The sequence below is a fragment of the Hippopotamus amphibius genome, chromosome 1, assembly GCF_030028045.1.
Source record: "Hippopotamus amphibius kiboko isolate mHipAmp2 chromosome 1, mHipAmp2.hap2, whole genome shotgun sequence".
In the NCBI taxonomy this organism is placed as follows: domain Eukaryota; kingdom Metazoa; phylum Chordata; class Mammalia; order Artiodactyla; family Hippopotamidae; genus Hippopotamus; species Hippopotamus amphibius.
In genome coordinates, this window is record NC_080186.1 from 120,347,858 (window position 1) to 120,365,513 (window position 17,656).

The 17,656-nt window shown below is 40.7% G+C and overlaps 1 protein-coding gene across 1 annotated transcript; it reads right to left on the reverse strand.

Moving 5' to 3' along the window:
* Positions 1-627: 627 nt before the first annotated feature.
* Positions 628-4,969, reverse strand: FCRL2 (Fc receptor like 2). Its single transcript, XM_057710113.1, is given in 12 exon segments — positions 628-644; positions 1,383-1,561; positions 1,563-1,656; positions 2,101-2,165; positions 2,167-2,227; positions 2,230-2,292; positions 2,295-2,348; positions 3,186-3,353; positions 3,356-3,404; positions 3,407-3,474; positions 3,726-3,983; positions 4,957-4,969. Coding segments are annotated over 12 exon segments (1,089 nt in total).
* Between the last annotated feature and the right edge of the window lie 12,687 nt (positions 4,970-17,656).

Here is a 17,656-nt window from a genome sequence, read left to right on the forward strand (position 1 = left end):
TAAAAAAATAACACAAACGAACATAAACACAGAACAGAAACAGACTCACAGACATAGAAAACTAAGGGAGAGAAAAAGGAGAGAGGGAGGGAGGGATAAATGAGAAGTATGGGATTAACATATACAAACTATGATACATAAGATAGATAAGCAACAAGGATTTACTGTACAGCACAGGGAATTATATTCAAGATCTTGTAATAACTTATAATGGAATATAACCTGCAAAAAAAAAAACCCAAACAAACCAGGAACAGAACGAAATCACTATGCTGTACACCTAAAACTAATACAGCATTGTAAAACAACTATACTTCAATAAAAAAAGATATATATATATATATGGCTGTAAAATTTTTGACAGTTCCTCAATTTAGAGGTGGAGTCTGTATTCCCTCGCCTTGTGTCTGGACAAGTTTGTTAGGCACTAGGACCCAAAAAACTGTGATGGAAGTGATGTGTAATTTTTAAATTAGTTGATGAGATGGTGTAGGTTCACTATCACACTTTTTTTTCTTTTGAAGCCTAAGTCAACATGTAAAAAGTGTAACTATCCTGAGGCCACCACGTTATGAGGAAATCCAGACCACACTGAAAGGTCACACAGACACACTCTAATTGACTGTCCTAGTTGAGGTCCCAACCTACAGCCATCGACCACCAGACATGCAGGCGAAGATGGCCCCTTCTGATCCATGCAATAGACCCAAGAATTCGAAAAGGAATCACTGCTCTTGTCATGAGTAGCATAGCTGAGAAAAAATGGATATATAAAAGAGAAATATTATACTAAGTTGTTTTAATTTATTTACATGTAGCTCTTTATTACATTTTACTCCATTGCATCTAAATGAATTTTGTCTATTGAGAATTATTAAATTACATTTAATAATTGGACTTTTTATTTAAAAGTCAAGCATGGAGGAATGTGTTAATGGTTTTAGTTTCCAGGGACTACACACAGGGAAAAATGACATATTGTAAAATTAGTAACATGGCAATGTTGCCCACTGCACGGAACCTTAGAAAATTGTGAAGCATGAAAATAAATGATCAGATTTTTGAAGGTTTTCTTTTTTCTCTGTCTTTTTTTTTTTTTTCAAATCCAATCTGTATCAATGATGGGCCTTGGAATCCCTGCCAGTACTATGCAGGAACGGTAAATATAAATTCATGTAACTTTGTCAAGTATAGTGTGTACCTTTCAGGTTAGTGTGGAGAGAAGAAAAGCAGTCAGGCATGGAGGGAGCGCACCTTCTCCAATTCCCATCACACAGCAGACATCACCTAGACCTCCACCTATTCTCTGAAATCCCAGTATAGTACCAATAAAAAGCCATTGATTATAATACTACTCTTGAATCCAAGGACCATCAACCCACCTGAGATGGAAAGTGGCACCAGTTCACAGCACTGGGCCCCCAGGCCATTGTCAGCCTCACAGGAGTGGTTCCCAGAATGCCCTGTGGTCAGAGAGAGGTTGAAGGATGCTTCTCCTCCAGAGGGTGCTGAGCTGCTCCCCAGGTTGATGTTCTCATGATAAAACCAGTACAGGATTGGTACCACTCCAAGCCTCACAGTAAAGCTCCACCACATCCCCCATGACAGCCTGGGTCCTGGGATCCCTGAGGATGAGGACAGGACAAGATGCTGGAACTAACAGACCCAAAGGGGGTTATCAGAGAGGATTTGTGATGCTGCATTAGGCTCATGAACTCCCATACCAGGATATCAGCAAAGGGCCTGGCTCTCGGTCATTGTGTATTCCTTCCATTCCTGCATCCCTACTAGAGCAATCAGAGGTTGTTTTCTCAAAGTGGCTCTAGAAATTTGGGGAAATATCAATTCTGGGTTATTGTCTAGAGACATGATCATTTGTCATTCTTATCTTATTTCTTTCTAATGCTAACTCAGCCCCCTTTGTGCTTTCTTCCATGAGAAAAGAAAAGATGTCAGCAGTTTAACTTGTGAAGGTAACACATCTTCAAGTTTTTGGTGGTTCTGCACAGCTCTGAGCACTGGGACCTCCTGGAATTTCCTCATGACTCCTGGCTGTTGGTTTGGGAATTTCTGTCTGAGATGAATAAGAGTGAAACTTACTTCTCACACGGATGTTCACCACCTTGCTCTAGATGTTATTACAGCCATTGCCAGCTCTACAGTGATTGGCCAGCACTGTGCTCTTTCACAGCTAGGATCTCCAGGTCTGCTGACAGGGAGTGTTGGATTTCTGACCCAGACTGGTTCCTGTGGCCTCTCTGTGCTAGAAAAATGTGATGTTTCCTGTGCCCTCAGCACTTGTCCCCTAGGGGCTCAGGTATCTAAGCTTACATTAGAGATGGGGGCTTCTAGCTGAATAGAAGATCACATGTGAGAAACCTGACTGTGAAAGACTCTGGGAACTGAAGGCAGACTTATTTCAGTCTCTAATACAAGGAGTGGGAATGTGGGTATTGCCTGTGTAACATATTACAAGTATACAATGGTAGGGAATCCTTAATAATTATCCTTGAAGAATGTGGATACAGATACTTGCATGTCCTAACCCAGGTCTTGTCTAATTTCATGGGTAGCAATCATTAAAGAATTGTGATGAATCATCCACTCCATGAGAGAAGGAACTTTTTTTTTTTAATTATTTTTGGGTGAGTCAATGTGCAGACACACACTTTTAGCATAGAATGAAGAGGGTCACTGGTAGCATCAGTCTACCTTGAAAAAGGCACTGTTCCTAATAATGTTAATAACAATTCCTCCATTATTCCCAATTTCAAGGGTCAACACAAATCATTACCCCTCCTCTGACCACAAGGTCACTTTGATTTCTGTGTTCTCTGATGCTTCATTTATCCCCATGTGTGTTGCAGTCCAGCATGTGGAGCCATTTGGAGAGCAGGAGCCTGGTCTCTTAAAGTCTCCAACCCACTGCTAAATGCCAGGACACACAGTCAGTAATCAGTGACAATTTGATTGATGACGTTATTTTAATAAAGAAAAGAAAAATTATAAGGAGCTTAGTCCATTTGTTATTCTTATGAAATGCCAAGAGCAATTTGGAGCGTTTCTCTTTCCAGCTCCTATTTTCCACAAGGACAGAAGTTGCACAAAGAAACAAAGGGCTATCAGACCACGCTGAAGCTACAGTATTCATGTTTTTTCCCATGCTCATTCCCACTAATACTTATTCTGGCCATGAATTTAGGATTGGATGCTCAGATTCCTGACACTGTGTGTCGCTGTCTCTGCCTGGCACCAGTAAGACCCGAGGTCTTCACTTCACATGGTGGGGATCTGGAGCTCTGGGGAGCTGCTCCAGCCTGACTCCAGGGTCCTGCTGCCTCTGAAGAAGCAAACTGGAGCTGGGCATCTGAGCTCTGTGGAGAGGGCTGGGTCTCCCAAGAGAGATCAGGGTCACTGGGTCCCCCTCAATGGGCCCAGAGGAGTTGACTGTCAGCCTGGGACATGGAAACAGCTCTGGAAAGAAGGATCACAACAATTTTCAAAGAAGTGAGATTTACAGTTCCTGCTGAAAACTACCTGATAGGAAGCAACCCCAGCAAACAGGATGTTCAGAACCAGACATGTCATCTACCATGCCTCCCTTGCACGGTGAAGCCCTCCAGTTCATATTTGATGTATGGGTAGTTTTTCCCTTCAAGGTATCCACTTGCTCTGCTGCCACTGGCTCCTGCCCAGCACAGCTCCCACAGGAATGATGGTTTTACCTAAGACTTCAATCTTTAGTATCCGTTTCTATTTCTTTCCTTAGAATTTTCTTCCAGTAACAGTATAGTAATAATTGCCACTGTCACTCAAAACCGCGTTTTGGATAGGGAAGCTTGAGACTTCATTTTTAAAAAATAACTCTTTTCCATCTTTGTAATAAGTCACAGTGTTTATTTTCCAGGCCCTTTTTCTCTGGCATATCAGAACTTCACTGTTTCATTCAAAGACAGAAGAGGGAGTCAGGATGGCGAGCCAGTCTGAAAGAGAAGGGAGAGGGGAACGGGATTTTTCCTTTCTGCAGAGACGCCAGTGTTTGACCTGCTGCCTTACTCTTAGGCAATGAGATGGTATCAGGTGTAACCTCCTCATCCTTAGACAAGATAGACGTTTCAACTCATTCCTTAGTCACTCAGCAGAGCATCTTATTTTTCCTGCGGAGATATCTTATTCAGCTGGAGCCGCTCTAAAAAAGTAACATAAACCAGGCGGCTTATCAACAGCACAAATTTATTTCTCCCAGTTCTGGCAGCTGAAAGTCCAAGATCAGGGTGCCAGTATAGTCTGGTTCTGGTGAGGACCCTTTTCCAGCTTGCAGATTGTGGACTTGCATTTTATTTATTTATTTATTTATTTTACTGGCTGTGTTGGGTCTTTTTTGCTGTGTGCGGGCTTTCTTTTAGTTGCGGTGAGTGGGGCCTACTCTTCGTTGTGGTGCGTGGGCTCCTCATTGCCGTGGCTTCTCTTGTTGCAGAGCACGGGCTCTAGGTGTGTGGGCTTCAGTAGTTGCAGCATGTGGGCTCAATAGTTGTGGCTCACGGGCTCTAAAGCGCAGGATCGATAGTTGTGGCGCACGGGCTTAGTTGCTCTGCGGAATGTGGGATCTTCCTGGAGCAGGGATTGAACCCATGTCCCCTGGATTGGCAGGCAGATTCTCAACCATTGTGCCACCTAGGAAGCCCTGGACTTGCATTCTCATGCAGCAGGAAGAAAGCCAACCTCTGGCCACTTCTTTTTTTTTTTTTTTTTAAGAACTTTTATTGAGATACCATTGACATACAATAAACTGCATATATTTAAAGTGTACAATTTGTTTTTTTTTTCTTATTAGTAATGTATATATGGCAATCCCAATCTCCCAATTCATCCCACTCTGGCCTCTTCTTATAAGGGCACTAATTTCATTCATGAAGACTCCACCCTCATGATCCAATTACCTCACAAATTTCCCACCTCCAAACACCATCACACTGGGAATACGGTTTTAACTTATGAATGGGTAACAGGCTAAAATATTCAGTCCTTTGCAGAGAATGTCAAGGTAAACATAATTTTTTACACTTTTAAAGGTTGTTCTGCTAAAGCTCCTACTCCTTGGCTATTTCCATTGGTGACATCACGCAGACCATTGTCCTCAGTGCATTTTGCTTTCCCACCCCCTACACTTTCATCCAGTGTTTAAAGGCATTACACTTTAAACACTTTAAAGTCATGTTCTGTTCCTTCTTCTAACCTTGCTAGATGAAACCACCAAGTGGCCTGGATAACTGGGGAATCAGCTGGTTACTGGAATAAGATCCAGTATCTTTAAATTTTCAGAACTTTCTACTTAAATGCTTTCAAAATTTTTTGTCCATTCATTTAATGTACAATGAGGTGTAGATGAGTTTAAATCCAAGGTTCAGTTCTTAAGTGACTGATTATAGTGAAAAAAAATCATTGCCAAAGACAAATGTCCTCTCCTGGGGCTGCTTTATCTCTTCACTTATTTATAGTACCTCCTGTCTCTTCACTTATTTATGGTACCAGACTATGTTCTGTGTTTGTGACATCTGCATTATATTAGGATTATAGTTGAGGATTTTGACCTCAAGGTGAGGAACTAAGTTATAGCTCAAATGAAAATATTTTCTCTATCACTGTTGAATTATACCATGACTACCAGAATTTGGATGTGTAGTGTCAGGAAGCAGAGGTCAGTCATATAAGAGATGAGATACCTCCAAAAATATCACTGCAAATCCAGAGCCAAATGCCACAGGAAGCTTGTGGAATTTGGAATTATAATTTTTGAGAAAAATGTGTGGTTTCCTACTGACTGTTACAGGTGGAGAACCAGACTTACCTGTTGAACACTGAGGGACAATCTGATGTTGTTGTTGTTTAATGAAATTAGAAGAGCAGAAAATGTGGTTTGCAGAAACAATTATCTTAGTTCAAGAATTTTGCCCTGGACTTCCCTGGTGGCACAGTGGTTAAGAATCCACCTGCCAATGCAGGGAACATGGGTTCGATCCCTAATCCGGGAAGACCCCACATGCTATGGAGCAACTAAGCCCATTTACCACAACTACTGATCCTGTGCTCTAGAGCCTGTGAGCCATGACTATTGAACCCATGTGCTGCAACTATTGAAGCCCATGTCTGGAGCCCATGCTTTGCAACGAGAGAAGCCACCACAATGAGAAGCCCATGCACCACAACAAAAAGTAGCCCTGGCTCACTGCAACTAGGGGAAGCCTGCATGCAGCAAAGAAGACCCAACACAGCCAATAAATAAATAAATAAATAAATTTATTTAAAAAACAAAAAGAATTTTGCTCTCCTTCACAGATGGAGACTAGATCCCACAGGGACTTGGCCCTGGGACATAGAGTCAAGCCCGTTTTTAAACCATTAGTAGAGTCTTCATGTAGAAGTTGAAAAAAATTCCCAGGGAGAATGCTTTCCAAGATAGGAAGGAAATATTCTAAGTCATGATTAGAGATGATTTTGAAATGACATCTGATGGGCAAGCTCCCAGGCTTGGGGCATTGAGTGACTAATTGAAGCTTTGAAGGTTAATAAGAATTATTCATGGGACAGAATGAATGCGAGAGATCAGTCTTGCTCCTGAAAAAACTCCAGGCCAAAACTTCTGTAGGTGTCCCTATACTTTCCTGTTCTTTAATGTCTCATGATTACAGGTGAGACAGGGGGCTGTTTATCCCACTAAGGTTCCTGAGAGCCCACAGAGCCCCGTCCACTTTGTGGTTATCATTGGATAAGTAAGGGACCAATTCTCCATCTCCTCAGATTTAGTCTTGGCCCATGTGGACTTCCTATGTGTAGAATAAGATGTTTTCATTTACTTCCTTTGTTGAGCATAACTTTATTTATTTATACTTAATTAATTAATTTATTTATTTTATTGGCTGTGTTGGGTCTTTTTTGCTGTGCACGGGCTTTCTCCTTAGTTGTGGTGAGTGGGGGCTACTCTTCGTTGTGGTGCGTGGGCTCCTCATTGCCGTGGCTTCTCTTGTTGCGGAGCACAGGCTCTAGGCACATGGGCTTCAGTAGTTGCAGCACATGGGCTCAATAGTTGTGGCTCACGGGCTCTAAAGTGCAGGCTCTATAGTTGTGGCACACGGGCTTCGTTGCTCCGCAGCATGTGGGATCTTCCTGGAGTAGGGATTGAACCTGTGTCCCCTGCATTGGCAGGCGGATTCTCAACCACTGCATCACCTAGGAAGCCCGAGCATAACTTTATATCAAGAAGAGTGAGATGAAATTAATTTTATTCATGCAACATTAAAAAAGTATCACACATATGAAAAAGTCCAGAATTAAATAATGGTCTAGAGATAGGGCTAGCAGACAGTGGCTCGTGAGCTGGTCAGCTGCTTGTTTTGGTAAATAAAGTGTTATTGGGACAAAGTTGTGCCCATTCATTTACACATGATCTATGGTGGCTTTCCTGCTACAACGACAGAGTTACATAGTTATGACAGAGACAGGAAAGGCCTAAACTATTTATTCTCTGGCCTTTTACAGAGAAAGTTTGCTGACTCCTATCTAGAGCCAGGGAAACAATGATAGACACATGGTCATTCTGCCCAGAGGGACGTTCTTAGCCATTTTCCTCAGAGATTAACTATTTTTCACAGCTTGTGAGGGCGTTTGGTGAGACAATGTTGAATATGGTCCTGTGGCTAGGAAAACAATTCTCTCCAAATTGGCCTTTTGTCCAGATTGCACATCCTCTTTCAGATGTCATTTTCCTCCCTCCACCTGGGGTCTTAACAAGGAGGTATACACTGGAGGCTTGGGAAGGCTGGGCAGGTCTTGGTCACCCAGCCAAGCAGGAAGTATTGGGAGCAGAGACTGTGTGACCTTGGAGCAGGTTGGCCTGGGGAGCAGTAACATGTAGACATCTCACCAGTCTTTCTATATCCATCTCTACAGGACCTTGTGGTAGCTGGGTGACTGATATACCACAGACCAAAACCCACAAACACAAAGGGTGACTTGTCTGTCTGTTCACTGAGCAGAGCTGTGAGGAAATCGAAAATCCAAGGTTAGCACGGAGCATTTGCATCACCATTTAGAAATTTATATTACTCTGCTAAATTTCTCAAAACATTTCATCTTTCCCTCCTTTTCTATGCCCCTACTCCATTATCACCAACAATTCAATATCGCTCAAACATACAACCAGTCCTCATTCATTTATTTTTTAATTAATTTTTTAATTAATTTGAGCATATTTGCTTTAATCCTCATTCATTTTACAATCATGAGGCAAATTGCAAATCCTTCTCTTCCCCAAAGGGATTGCCAGGAGCAAGTCCCATGGATGTTGGGATGGTTAGTGATTCTCTCCGTTTCATTTCACTTCTTCTCTCCCTCACCAACTGCCTTCTCACCCATGCTTTTCAAGGCGTAGACAAACTGCCATCTACTAACACGGTCTCAAGTCACAAAGAGTTCATCAGGGAACATACCCAGTGAGAGTTATGAGAGTTGAAACTTTTCTCTAGCCATATTTTTTGTGAGAATCCTTTTACTAAATTAACAAATATCTAGGGCTTCCCTGGTGGCACAGTGGTTAAGAATTTGCCTGCCAATGCAGGAGACACGAGTTTGAGCCCTGGTCTGGGAAGAGTCCACATGTTGCAGACCAGCTAAGCCTGTCCACAACAACTACTGAGCCTGCATTCTAGATCCCACAAGCCACAACTGCTGAGCCCACAAGCCACAACTGCTGAGCCCACGTGCCACAACTGCTGAGCCCACGTGCCACAACTACTGAAGCCCATGCACCTAGAGCCTGTGCTCTGAAACAAGAGAGGCCACTGCAATGGGAAGCCTGCACACCACAATGAAGTGTAGCCCCTGCTCATAGCAGCTAGAGAAAGCCTGCATGCAGCAACAAAGACCCAACATAGCCAAAAAATAAGTAAATACATAATAAAATAAACCTCAAAAAAAAACCTTGAATACAATTCTTTAAAAACAAAACAAAAAAACAATACATATTTATTGAGTGCCTACTGAATGCAAAGAAAGGAATCTTGTTCCCAGCAGCAGCCCTCCTCTCCCCCACAGCCCATGATTAAGAGAAGGAACATTAGCAAAGGGTCTCAATATACCTTTCAAGCGAAAATCTTGTAGATGACTATCTAAATACTTCTCATGGAAGAGTATTCAGCTTTGAAATGATGAAAATTGTATTTATGAGAACATATTACTCGTTGAGATCTAAGATACTCAAAACAGATCCACTCATTCATTCCATTCATGATCAACAAATGGCAAAGTGGGCTGCCTTGAACATTAAGAATTAGGATGTATTGCAGTATGATTTTCCCAGGGCTGCTGTTTTGTATCTGACTTTGAAATCTAAGCTGGAAGTGGAGAACTAAGCATTTCTACTAGTCCCTGGCCTCTGATAAATCCTTAGACCTTTCAGGAGTTGGAGACCTCATCTTGCTTCCACCTCACTTCTCATATTAACTCACCAAAGATGACCAGTAGTGACCATAAGAGTGTGAAGGCTTAGTTCAGCTATTTGAGAAGATGTTCCCTCAGCCACCAGCTGAGTCCCGTGTTCAGGAAATGAAAACTGCTTTTCAAAGTAAGTTGTGCACAATTAACAAGCAAAGGCAGTAGAAGAGCTCTTCAATGTGTCACCACTATTTTCTTTCCTGTAGGTGCTAAGACAATTCAAGATGACTCTCTTAATGTCAGAGAAATTCCGCATCTTGGCACTAATGATAGCTAACACTCATATGTGGCTGTTAATAAGTTGAATGAATTCAAAGTGCTTTATGCTCACAAAGTCATTAATGCCCTCAGTAAGTTTGTGAAGTCAGCACTACTCCCTTTATGCAACTGAGGAGACTGAGGCAGCAGAAAAGGCAAGTAAGTTGAGCAAGATCAACTTGGTCAGTTTCTAGTAGTAGCAACTGGAAGTCAAACCCGGGCAGTCCAGTTCCATGGTCTGCCTCTGGAATACTTTGATGTCTTACTATGATATATCATCTCTCAATGTTTCTTTTTTTTTTTAATTTGTTTTCTAATTTATTCATTTATTTTATTTATTTATTGGCTGCATTGGGTCTTCGTTGCTGCACACGGGCTTTCTCTAGTTGCTGAGAGCGGGGGCTACTCTTCATTGTGGTGGGTGGGCTCCTCATTGTAGTGGCTTCTCTTGTTGTGGAGCACAGGCACTAGGCACATGGGCTTCAATAGTTGCGGTACATGGGCTCAGTAGTTGTGGCTCACAGGCTCTAGATCACAGGCTCAATAGTTGTGGTGCATGGGCTTAGTTGCTCCGTGGCATGTGGAATCTTCCCAGGGCAGGGCTCGAACCCGTGTCCCCTGCATTGGCAGGCGGATTGTTTACCACTGCGCCACCTAGGATGTCCTCAATGTTTCTTAAGATAAAGGGCCATTGTTGCAATGGCTCAACTTTCTTAGGTGAAATTTTCCTTAGTTAATTTCTAACTTCATAGAATGGGGTTTTACTAAGATTCAAAGCATTTGCTCTGTATCATTGCAAACGTTATCCCCTTCCCTATTTCTAATCTGTAATGGTTTTTGTACCATGGGCTGGTCTTAATATGGCTACACCCTGCAAAGCATGCATCATGTCAAAGCCTATTTTCACTCTAATTCTGATAATATGTAGTCCTCATAAATGTTATATAGAACAATCTGCTCAGATCAGCCTGTCCTGGCAGATGCAAGTTGCCCTTTTGGACCTTATGCAGCATGAAATTTTAAATTACAAAATCATAGGTGTTTGTAACCTGGAGATTGATTGATAGTGAAATAATAATCATAGACTCAATGTTATCTGTTCAGGTGAATACTTAATATCATTCACTATAAACAGTTTTACTTTGGGAAATACTGATGTGTGCATGTGATGTTATGAACCATTATAATCATGTAGAAGGAAAATGCTAAAAACACCCAACAAAGGCAGTTTGAAAATAAATTACATGTGGACCATTAAAGTGATTCTGTAGAAGAATATTTAACCACAATAAAAGATGCTCATGTTATATTGCTGAGGGGAAAGCGGTTGCCAGATGCAATTTACCTGCTGCAACCACTCCCCCACTTCCCAGTTTAAAAAAAAAAATGTCTGAGACAATAAACACAAAGGGTTTAGTGTAATTATATCTGAATAATGTAATTAAAGGTGATTTTTATTTTCCTCATTTTGCTTATCAGTGTTTTCTAGTAGTCCCACAATAAACATAGGCTATGCATATATTTTTAAAGATTCATTTAAAAAATGACCTGGGTTTTATGACATTCTTCACCTCAAAGTAAATCAAGCAATGCTACTTTAACTTTCTGCATAAATCCCTTATAGGTGTTTAGAAGAGGGGCCAGAGCTGATCATAAGGTCCTTGCCTGCTGGAAGGGTTCCTAGGTGGCCTGTAATTCCTCCTCATCCTGGCCAACCAGGAAGCTATAGGATTCTAATGGGTGGAAGTGAATGAGAAAAGAGAGTAAGCAAAAGATGGTGGAGAAGTTTACAGTAGGTTTAACTTTTCATAAACATCTAAGAAGCTTTATCAAAATATTCACAAACTCTCATTGATTCCAATGTCTTCTGTGGAAATGTAGCCTGTTTGGTTGGAAGTTAATATTTCCTACAGCGTTACCAAATGGTGTGGGGGTGGAATTCATGGTTTGTGTGAAAGTGAGTGTTGCGGGTGGAAAAGAGAAGTAATGAGTGGTTGGAGACAAGTGTTGTCATAGTGTGGTGGATGGGCCACAACGGTGGCAAGTCCTCCAAAGTCACTGACACGCTCCATCTGGGTGCTGCTCTGTATTTGACAGACGGCAGGTATTTACATATGGATAGACATAGACTGGAAGCGTACCTAAACTTGGAAGCAAGCTAGGGACCACAGCCGGAAATTAGGAAGCTAAATGGTTCAGTGCAGGGAAAGGTAACAATGTTGAAGATTGTAATAGCAAAAGTGAAATTGTGTGTGTGTGGGTTTAACCAACGTGAGACATAAAAATATCCCTGTGCAAGGATATTGAGCCACCAGTCAGATGGAGTCAGGTACCAGAGGGAAGCAGAGTTTACGCATAGATATAAAAGCCTCTTGGCACGACCATGTAGACTCTTGATGTAGAAATTCCACAGGTGGCAGCATGCAGAAGGATACTATCTCAGATGCAGAGCAAAAACAGTCTCTGCAAATTCAGTTCAATGTCTTGAATGAGACACAGAGTATAGGGCCAGGATGGGGTACGCCAGAATTGAAACAGAGACAAACAGAATCTTCACGAAGTCCGATTCAGGAGAAAATAAGTAACATCTAGCATTTTGGGAAGTTGACAATTAGGACAGTAGAAAAATGAGACTGGTAAACTTCAGAGATCTCTGGATATATCTGCTTGAACTCGGGGGCTCCAAGATCTCTGTGGCAGGATAAGTGTCATAATGTTTATAAACACGCTGCATCCATGGCTGTAGAAGTCGTCATTGCCATGGTCATCATCACCGTGTAATAGTAGTTGTAGTAGTAATTTTAACAGTTACTGTAATTATCTTGAACAACATGATATGTCTTCCTTGAGTGGAGCTTGACCTAGGAATTTTATGTCCGGGGTAATAAATACATATTTTTGGAGGTGACAATGTTTGTTGGAAAATTTCTGGAGCAGGATTGGCTACAGGGAATATTGATTTTTGTCTATATAGACAACAACCAGATGTTATTTAGGCAGAACCAAACCCTTCTGCCCAGCAGATTCTCTACAATGCAATTAATTAATGTCTAGAAGTCTAGTGGGGCCCTGAATAGTCCAAACAGTGTGACACAGAATTCAGACTGAGTAACAAGGCCTGGAAGCTGTTTTCTGTTACCTCCCCTGCCAGATATAAAGATGGATTTGCCCCAGAGATCCAGTTTCTAAAAGAATATCTCCACATTTGCTCAATTAGAGAAGGGCAGGAGTAAGTTTTGGTTTCAGAGAGCAATTGTTTCAAGAGACTGGAATTTTGCAGAGCTCAAATTTTTCTTCTTCATGAGGAATACCAGTTTCTTCAGTATTAGTAGAAGTTACTATAAACCCCTTCTAAAGAAGGCATCGCTATTCCTGTGGCAAGGAGGGGAGGTAAACCTAGTCTTGGAGTCTGAGGGGAGATAGAGGCATAGGAAGGCTTAGCGAGGCTCTTGGCAGATATCTGAGCAGCATTTGCAACAGGGAGCCATCCTCCTTCCAAGTGTAAAACTACCGCCTGGTAAGTGGCCTAGACTCCCTGGGGACAACAGGTGCAGAGGGCCCCCACGAATCAGTGACAACTCGACCTGAAGCTTTCTACTTTCTGTTTTAATTGTATGTTTGTGGGTTTTCCAGAAAGGGGGATGACTTATGACTTTCCATGTAGGAAGGACAATTACCGAGAACTGTGGACATGGGTCATTGACTATACCAACCCTTAATAGCATCACCCACAGCAGCTTCCTGTGGGTATCTTCCTGACAGTTGAGCATCAGTTGTTGGTGACAGAAAAATAAACAAGTACTAAGACTCAAATTACACCCTGGCTTTCAATCTCGATTCCCCTTCAGAGGTTTTTGATCACTCTTCTAACATACTCTCCTAGCAACTCTTTCCCAATTCACAAAGGCACGATCCCCAGTCAGGAAAAGCATTCATACATTCATTCAGGGACAGATAAATTTTACATAATTTTAAAAATGCATAGCCAAACAAGTAAGAAAGGAAATTCCCCTATTACAGATAAAAAAGGAAGTAAAAACAGAGTGTTAAACATGCAAATTACATTACTGTTCCCCTGGGGAGGAGTGGGGGAGAAAATATTACACTAAATAATTTTTGTGAGCTTTGCGCTTAAAGTCCATGTGAAATCAGGAGACAAAATCTTGACACTACAAAAGGCAGAAACTTGAAACTAAAATATCACGAGACTTCCTTTTAAATAAATGAGTGGTTGGTGAAGAAAAAAATTACTCACAAGCACAGATGGATAACAAGTAAGCTTGTGGCTGTACAAACTTGCAGAAAATAGAAAGTTTCCTCTGAAATAACAAAAGCCCAGGATTGTGCCATGCTTATGTGTGTGCCCTGGGAAACCCCAAATAAAGAATTATTATAAAAATTGTTCCTGGGCCAGTGACCACCTGGGGCTTAGAAGAAATAAACACAAAATGACTTCTGAGGGACATAGTCCAAAGTTGAGGTCACATGAAATTTCTACACTAAACAAAAAGTTTGTTAGTCTAAAATCACAAAATCCATCAGCTTATGAAGAACAAGATTCAAAATATACAATAAATATAGGCTTTAAATACCTAAAACTTCAGAAGAACTATCTAAAAATTACAATAAATTAAATATACTTAAACTATTTTTAGGTAGTTGAAATAAAGTACAGTTGACTTTTTTTTTTATTGGCTGTGTTGGGTCTTTTTTGCTGTGCACGGGCTTTCTTTTTAGTTGCGGTGAGCAGGGGCTACTCTTCATTGTGGTATGCGGGCTTCTCATTGCCGTGGCTTCTCTTGTTGTGGAGCACGGGCTCTAGGTACGTGGGCTTCAGTAGTTGCAGCATGTGGGCTCAGTAGTTGTGGCTCACGGGCTCTAAAGCACAGGCTCAATAGTTGTGGCGCATGGGCTTAGTTGCTCTGCAGCATGTGGGATCTTCCTGAAGCAGGGATCAAACCCATGTTCCCTGCATTGGCAGGCAAATTCTCAACCACTGTGCCACCTAGGAAGCCCCCAGTTGACTCTTGACTAATACAGTTGTTAGAGTTTTGAACTCTCCATGCGATGCATAATCTAATTCACAGTTGGTCCTCCATATCTGCAGTTCTGCATCTGCAGATTTAGCAAACTATGAATCATGTAGTAGTACTATAGTACATATATTGAAAAAAAAATCAATACATAAGTGAACCCATGCAGTTTAAACCCATGTTGTTCAAGAGTCAACTCTATTAAGCCCATAATGGTAAAATACTATAAATAATAAAAAGACAAATTTGAAAAGTAATAATAATAATATTTTTGAAAACAATGTGTGCCAAGTATACTTCTAAGCATTTTAAACAAATGATTTTACATAATTAGCAAAACAACATTGTGTGTTGGATACAATTACTATCCCAATTCTAAGCATGAAAAACACACAGAGGTTAATTGATTTGACCAAAACTGCAGGGCTAGTAAACAGTGGGGTCAAAACTTAATCTTCTGAAACAATGTTTTTAAAAATTTTGTTACTAATACCTCTTAGAAGAAAAAAAAAATGTAGTCATTGAAATAAGAAAGAAATAGGTTAAACTGATATAGCTGAAGAAAGAGTTAGTAAACAGAAAGATAGAGATTAAGAAATTGCCCAGAATGCAACAGGGCTAATAAAGAAATAAAAAGTTGGAAGGACTAATTAAGAGTCATGAGAATAAAGTAAGAATGTCCAGAAAACTTCTAATATGAATTCCTGAAAGATAGAATTAAAACAATGATGAGGCAATATAATAATAAAGATAATTATTTTCTAAACTTGAAGACAGCCATGTATCCTCAGATTTAAGAAGCATTTCTCTTAAGCAAAATAAATTTGTATTTAGACACATCAGAGGGAAATCACATAATATCAAACATAGAAAGACTTCAGAGTAAGCAGTGAGAAAAGACAGATTAACTACAAAGAAACAACAATTAAACTGAGAAAATAGAAGCAGGAAGACATTGGAATAAAATATTAAAACTATTGAGAGCAAATCTAAACTATCAGTGTTTTTTTAATATAAATTTATTTATTTATTTATTTATTGGCTGCATTGGGTCTTCATTGCTGCACACAGGCTTTCTCTAGTTGCTGTGAGCAGGGGCTACTCTTCATTGTGGTGCACAGGCTCCTCATTGCAGTGGCTTCTCTTGTTGTGGAGCATGGGCCCTAGGCATGTGGGCTTCAATAGTTGTGGCACATGGGCTCAATAGCTGGGCTTAGTTTCTCTGTGGCACGTGGAATCTTCCCAGAGCAGGGCTCAAACCCATGTCCCCTGCATTGGCAGGCGGATTCGTAACCACTGCACCACCTAGGAAGTCCTAAACTATCAGTCTTATATTCTGCTTTAGTACCTTCTGGGCAAATGAACTCACAGACTGTAGCAAAAAGAAGAAAGTAAAAGTTCATGGAGAAAAAAAAGTTGGACCAGAGTGACATTATCATCATAACAGAATAAGAATTTTCTTCTGCCTTTCCTCTAAGACCACCAATTTAGACACTCATCAAAAAAATCCAGGAGTCCATCAGAGAATTTCCAACACACTGTTGGAGCAAAAAACTCAGATATTGGATAGATTGAAGGGGAATATTGAGGTGTGCTGTATGACTGAGTGGTGGAGAGAACCTGAGAAAGTGGCAGATAGGGCTCTCAAAGGAGGCCAAAGGGACCCAAGTGCTACTAACTGCATCACAGAATCCATCAGGATGTCTGCCCATGAACCACCGGGAATGCCTCACCTGCAGATCCCTCCAACTGGCCCACAGGCACCAATAGCACTCCACAGGTCTCACTCACACATTCCCCCACTGCACAACTTGTTCTTTATGTATGTTCTCAATTGCTGCAAGAATCAGCCTTTGAAGATAGCTAGTGAGCACACACAGAAAGAAATGACACAACTTAAGCATTCAGGACCACCCTAGAGAAAGCAAAAAGGAGTCTGGAAGCACCTGGCCTGGCAGATTAAGAGAAGGCTTACAAGCTTAAGAATTCTGTTAGAAGAGAGAACATGAAATGTGGATCAGGTGCACCTATAGAAAAGTTCTAAGAAAGCCTTAGAGTTCCTAACGGGGCTGACAGAAAGTATTTTTCTCCCAAAGTCAGTCAGTAAAGACTGGGAAAAGGGTCTGCTTCCTCCAATGTGAAGACAGTAATGCAAGACCCCAAGAAATACAAAAAATAAAGGAAATACTAAAGGAATACAATCATTTTTTCAATAACCAGCTCCAAGGAAATATGAATCTGTGATTTATGCAATAAAAAATTCAAACTAACTATTCTAAGGAAGTTCAGTGAACTACAAGGCAATACAGAAAGATAATTCAATGAATTCAGGAAAATAATATATGAGCAAAATGCAAAGTTTAACCTAGAGATAGAAATATCTTAAAAGAACGAAACAGAAATCCTGGAGCTGAAGAATACAATAAATGAAATAAATGCAACAGAGAGCATCAATAATAGACTAGATCAAGCAGAAGAATCTGTGAAGTGTAGAAGATACATCCTTTGAAATTGTCCAATCAGAGGAGGATAAAGAAGAAAAGAATGAAAAAGAGTGAAGCAATGCTATGTGAACTATGAGCTACCATTAAAAGAAATAATCTACTCAGTATTGGAATCCCAGAAGAAGAAAGGGAAATGGGGCAAAAAGCTCATTTAAAGTAATAATGGCTGAGAACATCCCAAGTCTTGGGAGAGATCTGGACATCCAGTTCATAAAGCTAATAGACCATCCGAAACGTCAACCCCGATCTTTTCCAAGACACACGATAATAAAATTGTCTAAAAGCAAAGATAAAGAAAGAATTTTTAAAATAGCAAAAAACAAAAATAAAAAACCCACAAACAAACAAACAAAAACTCACATATATAGGAAC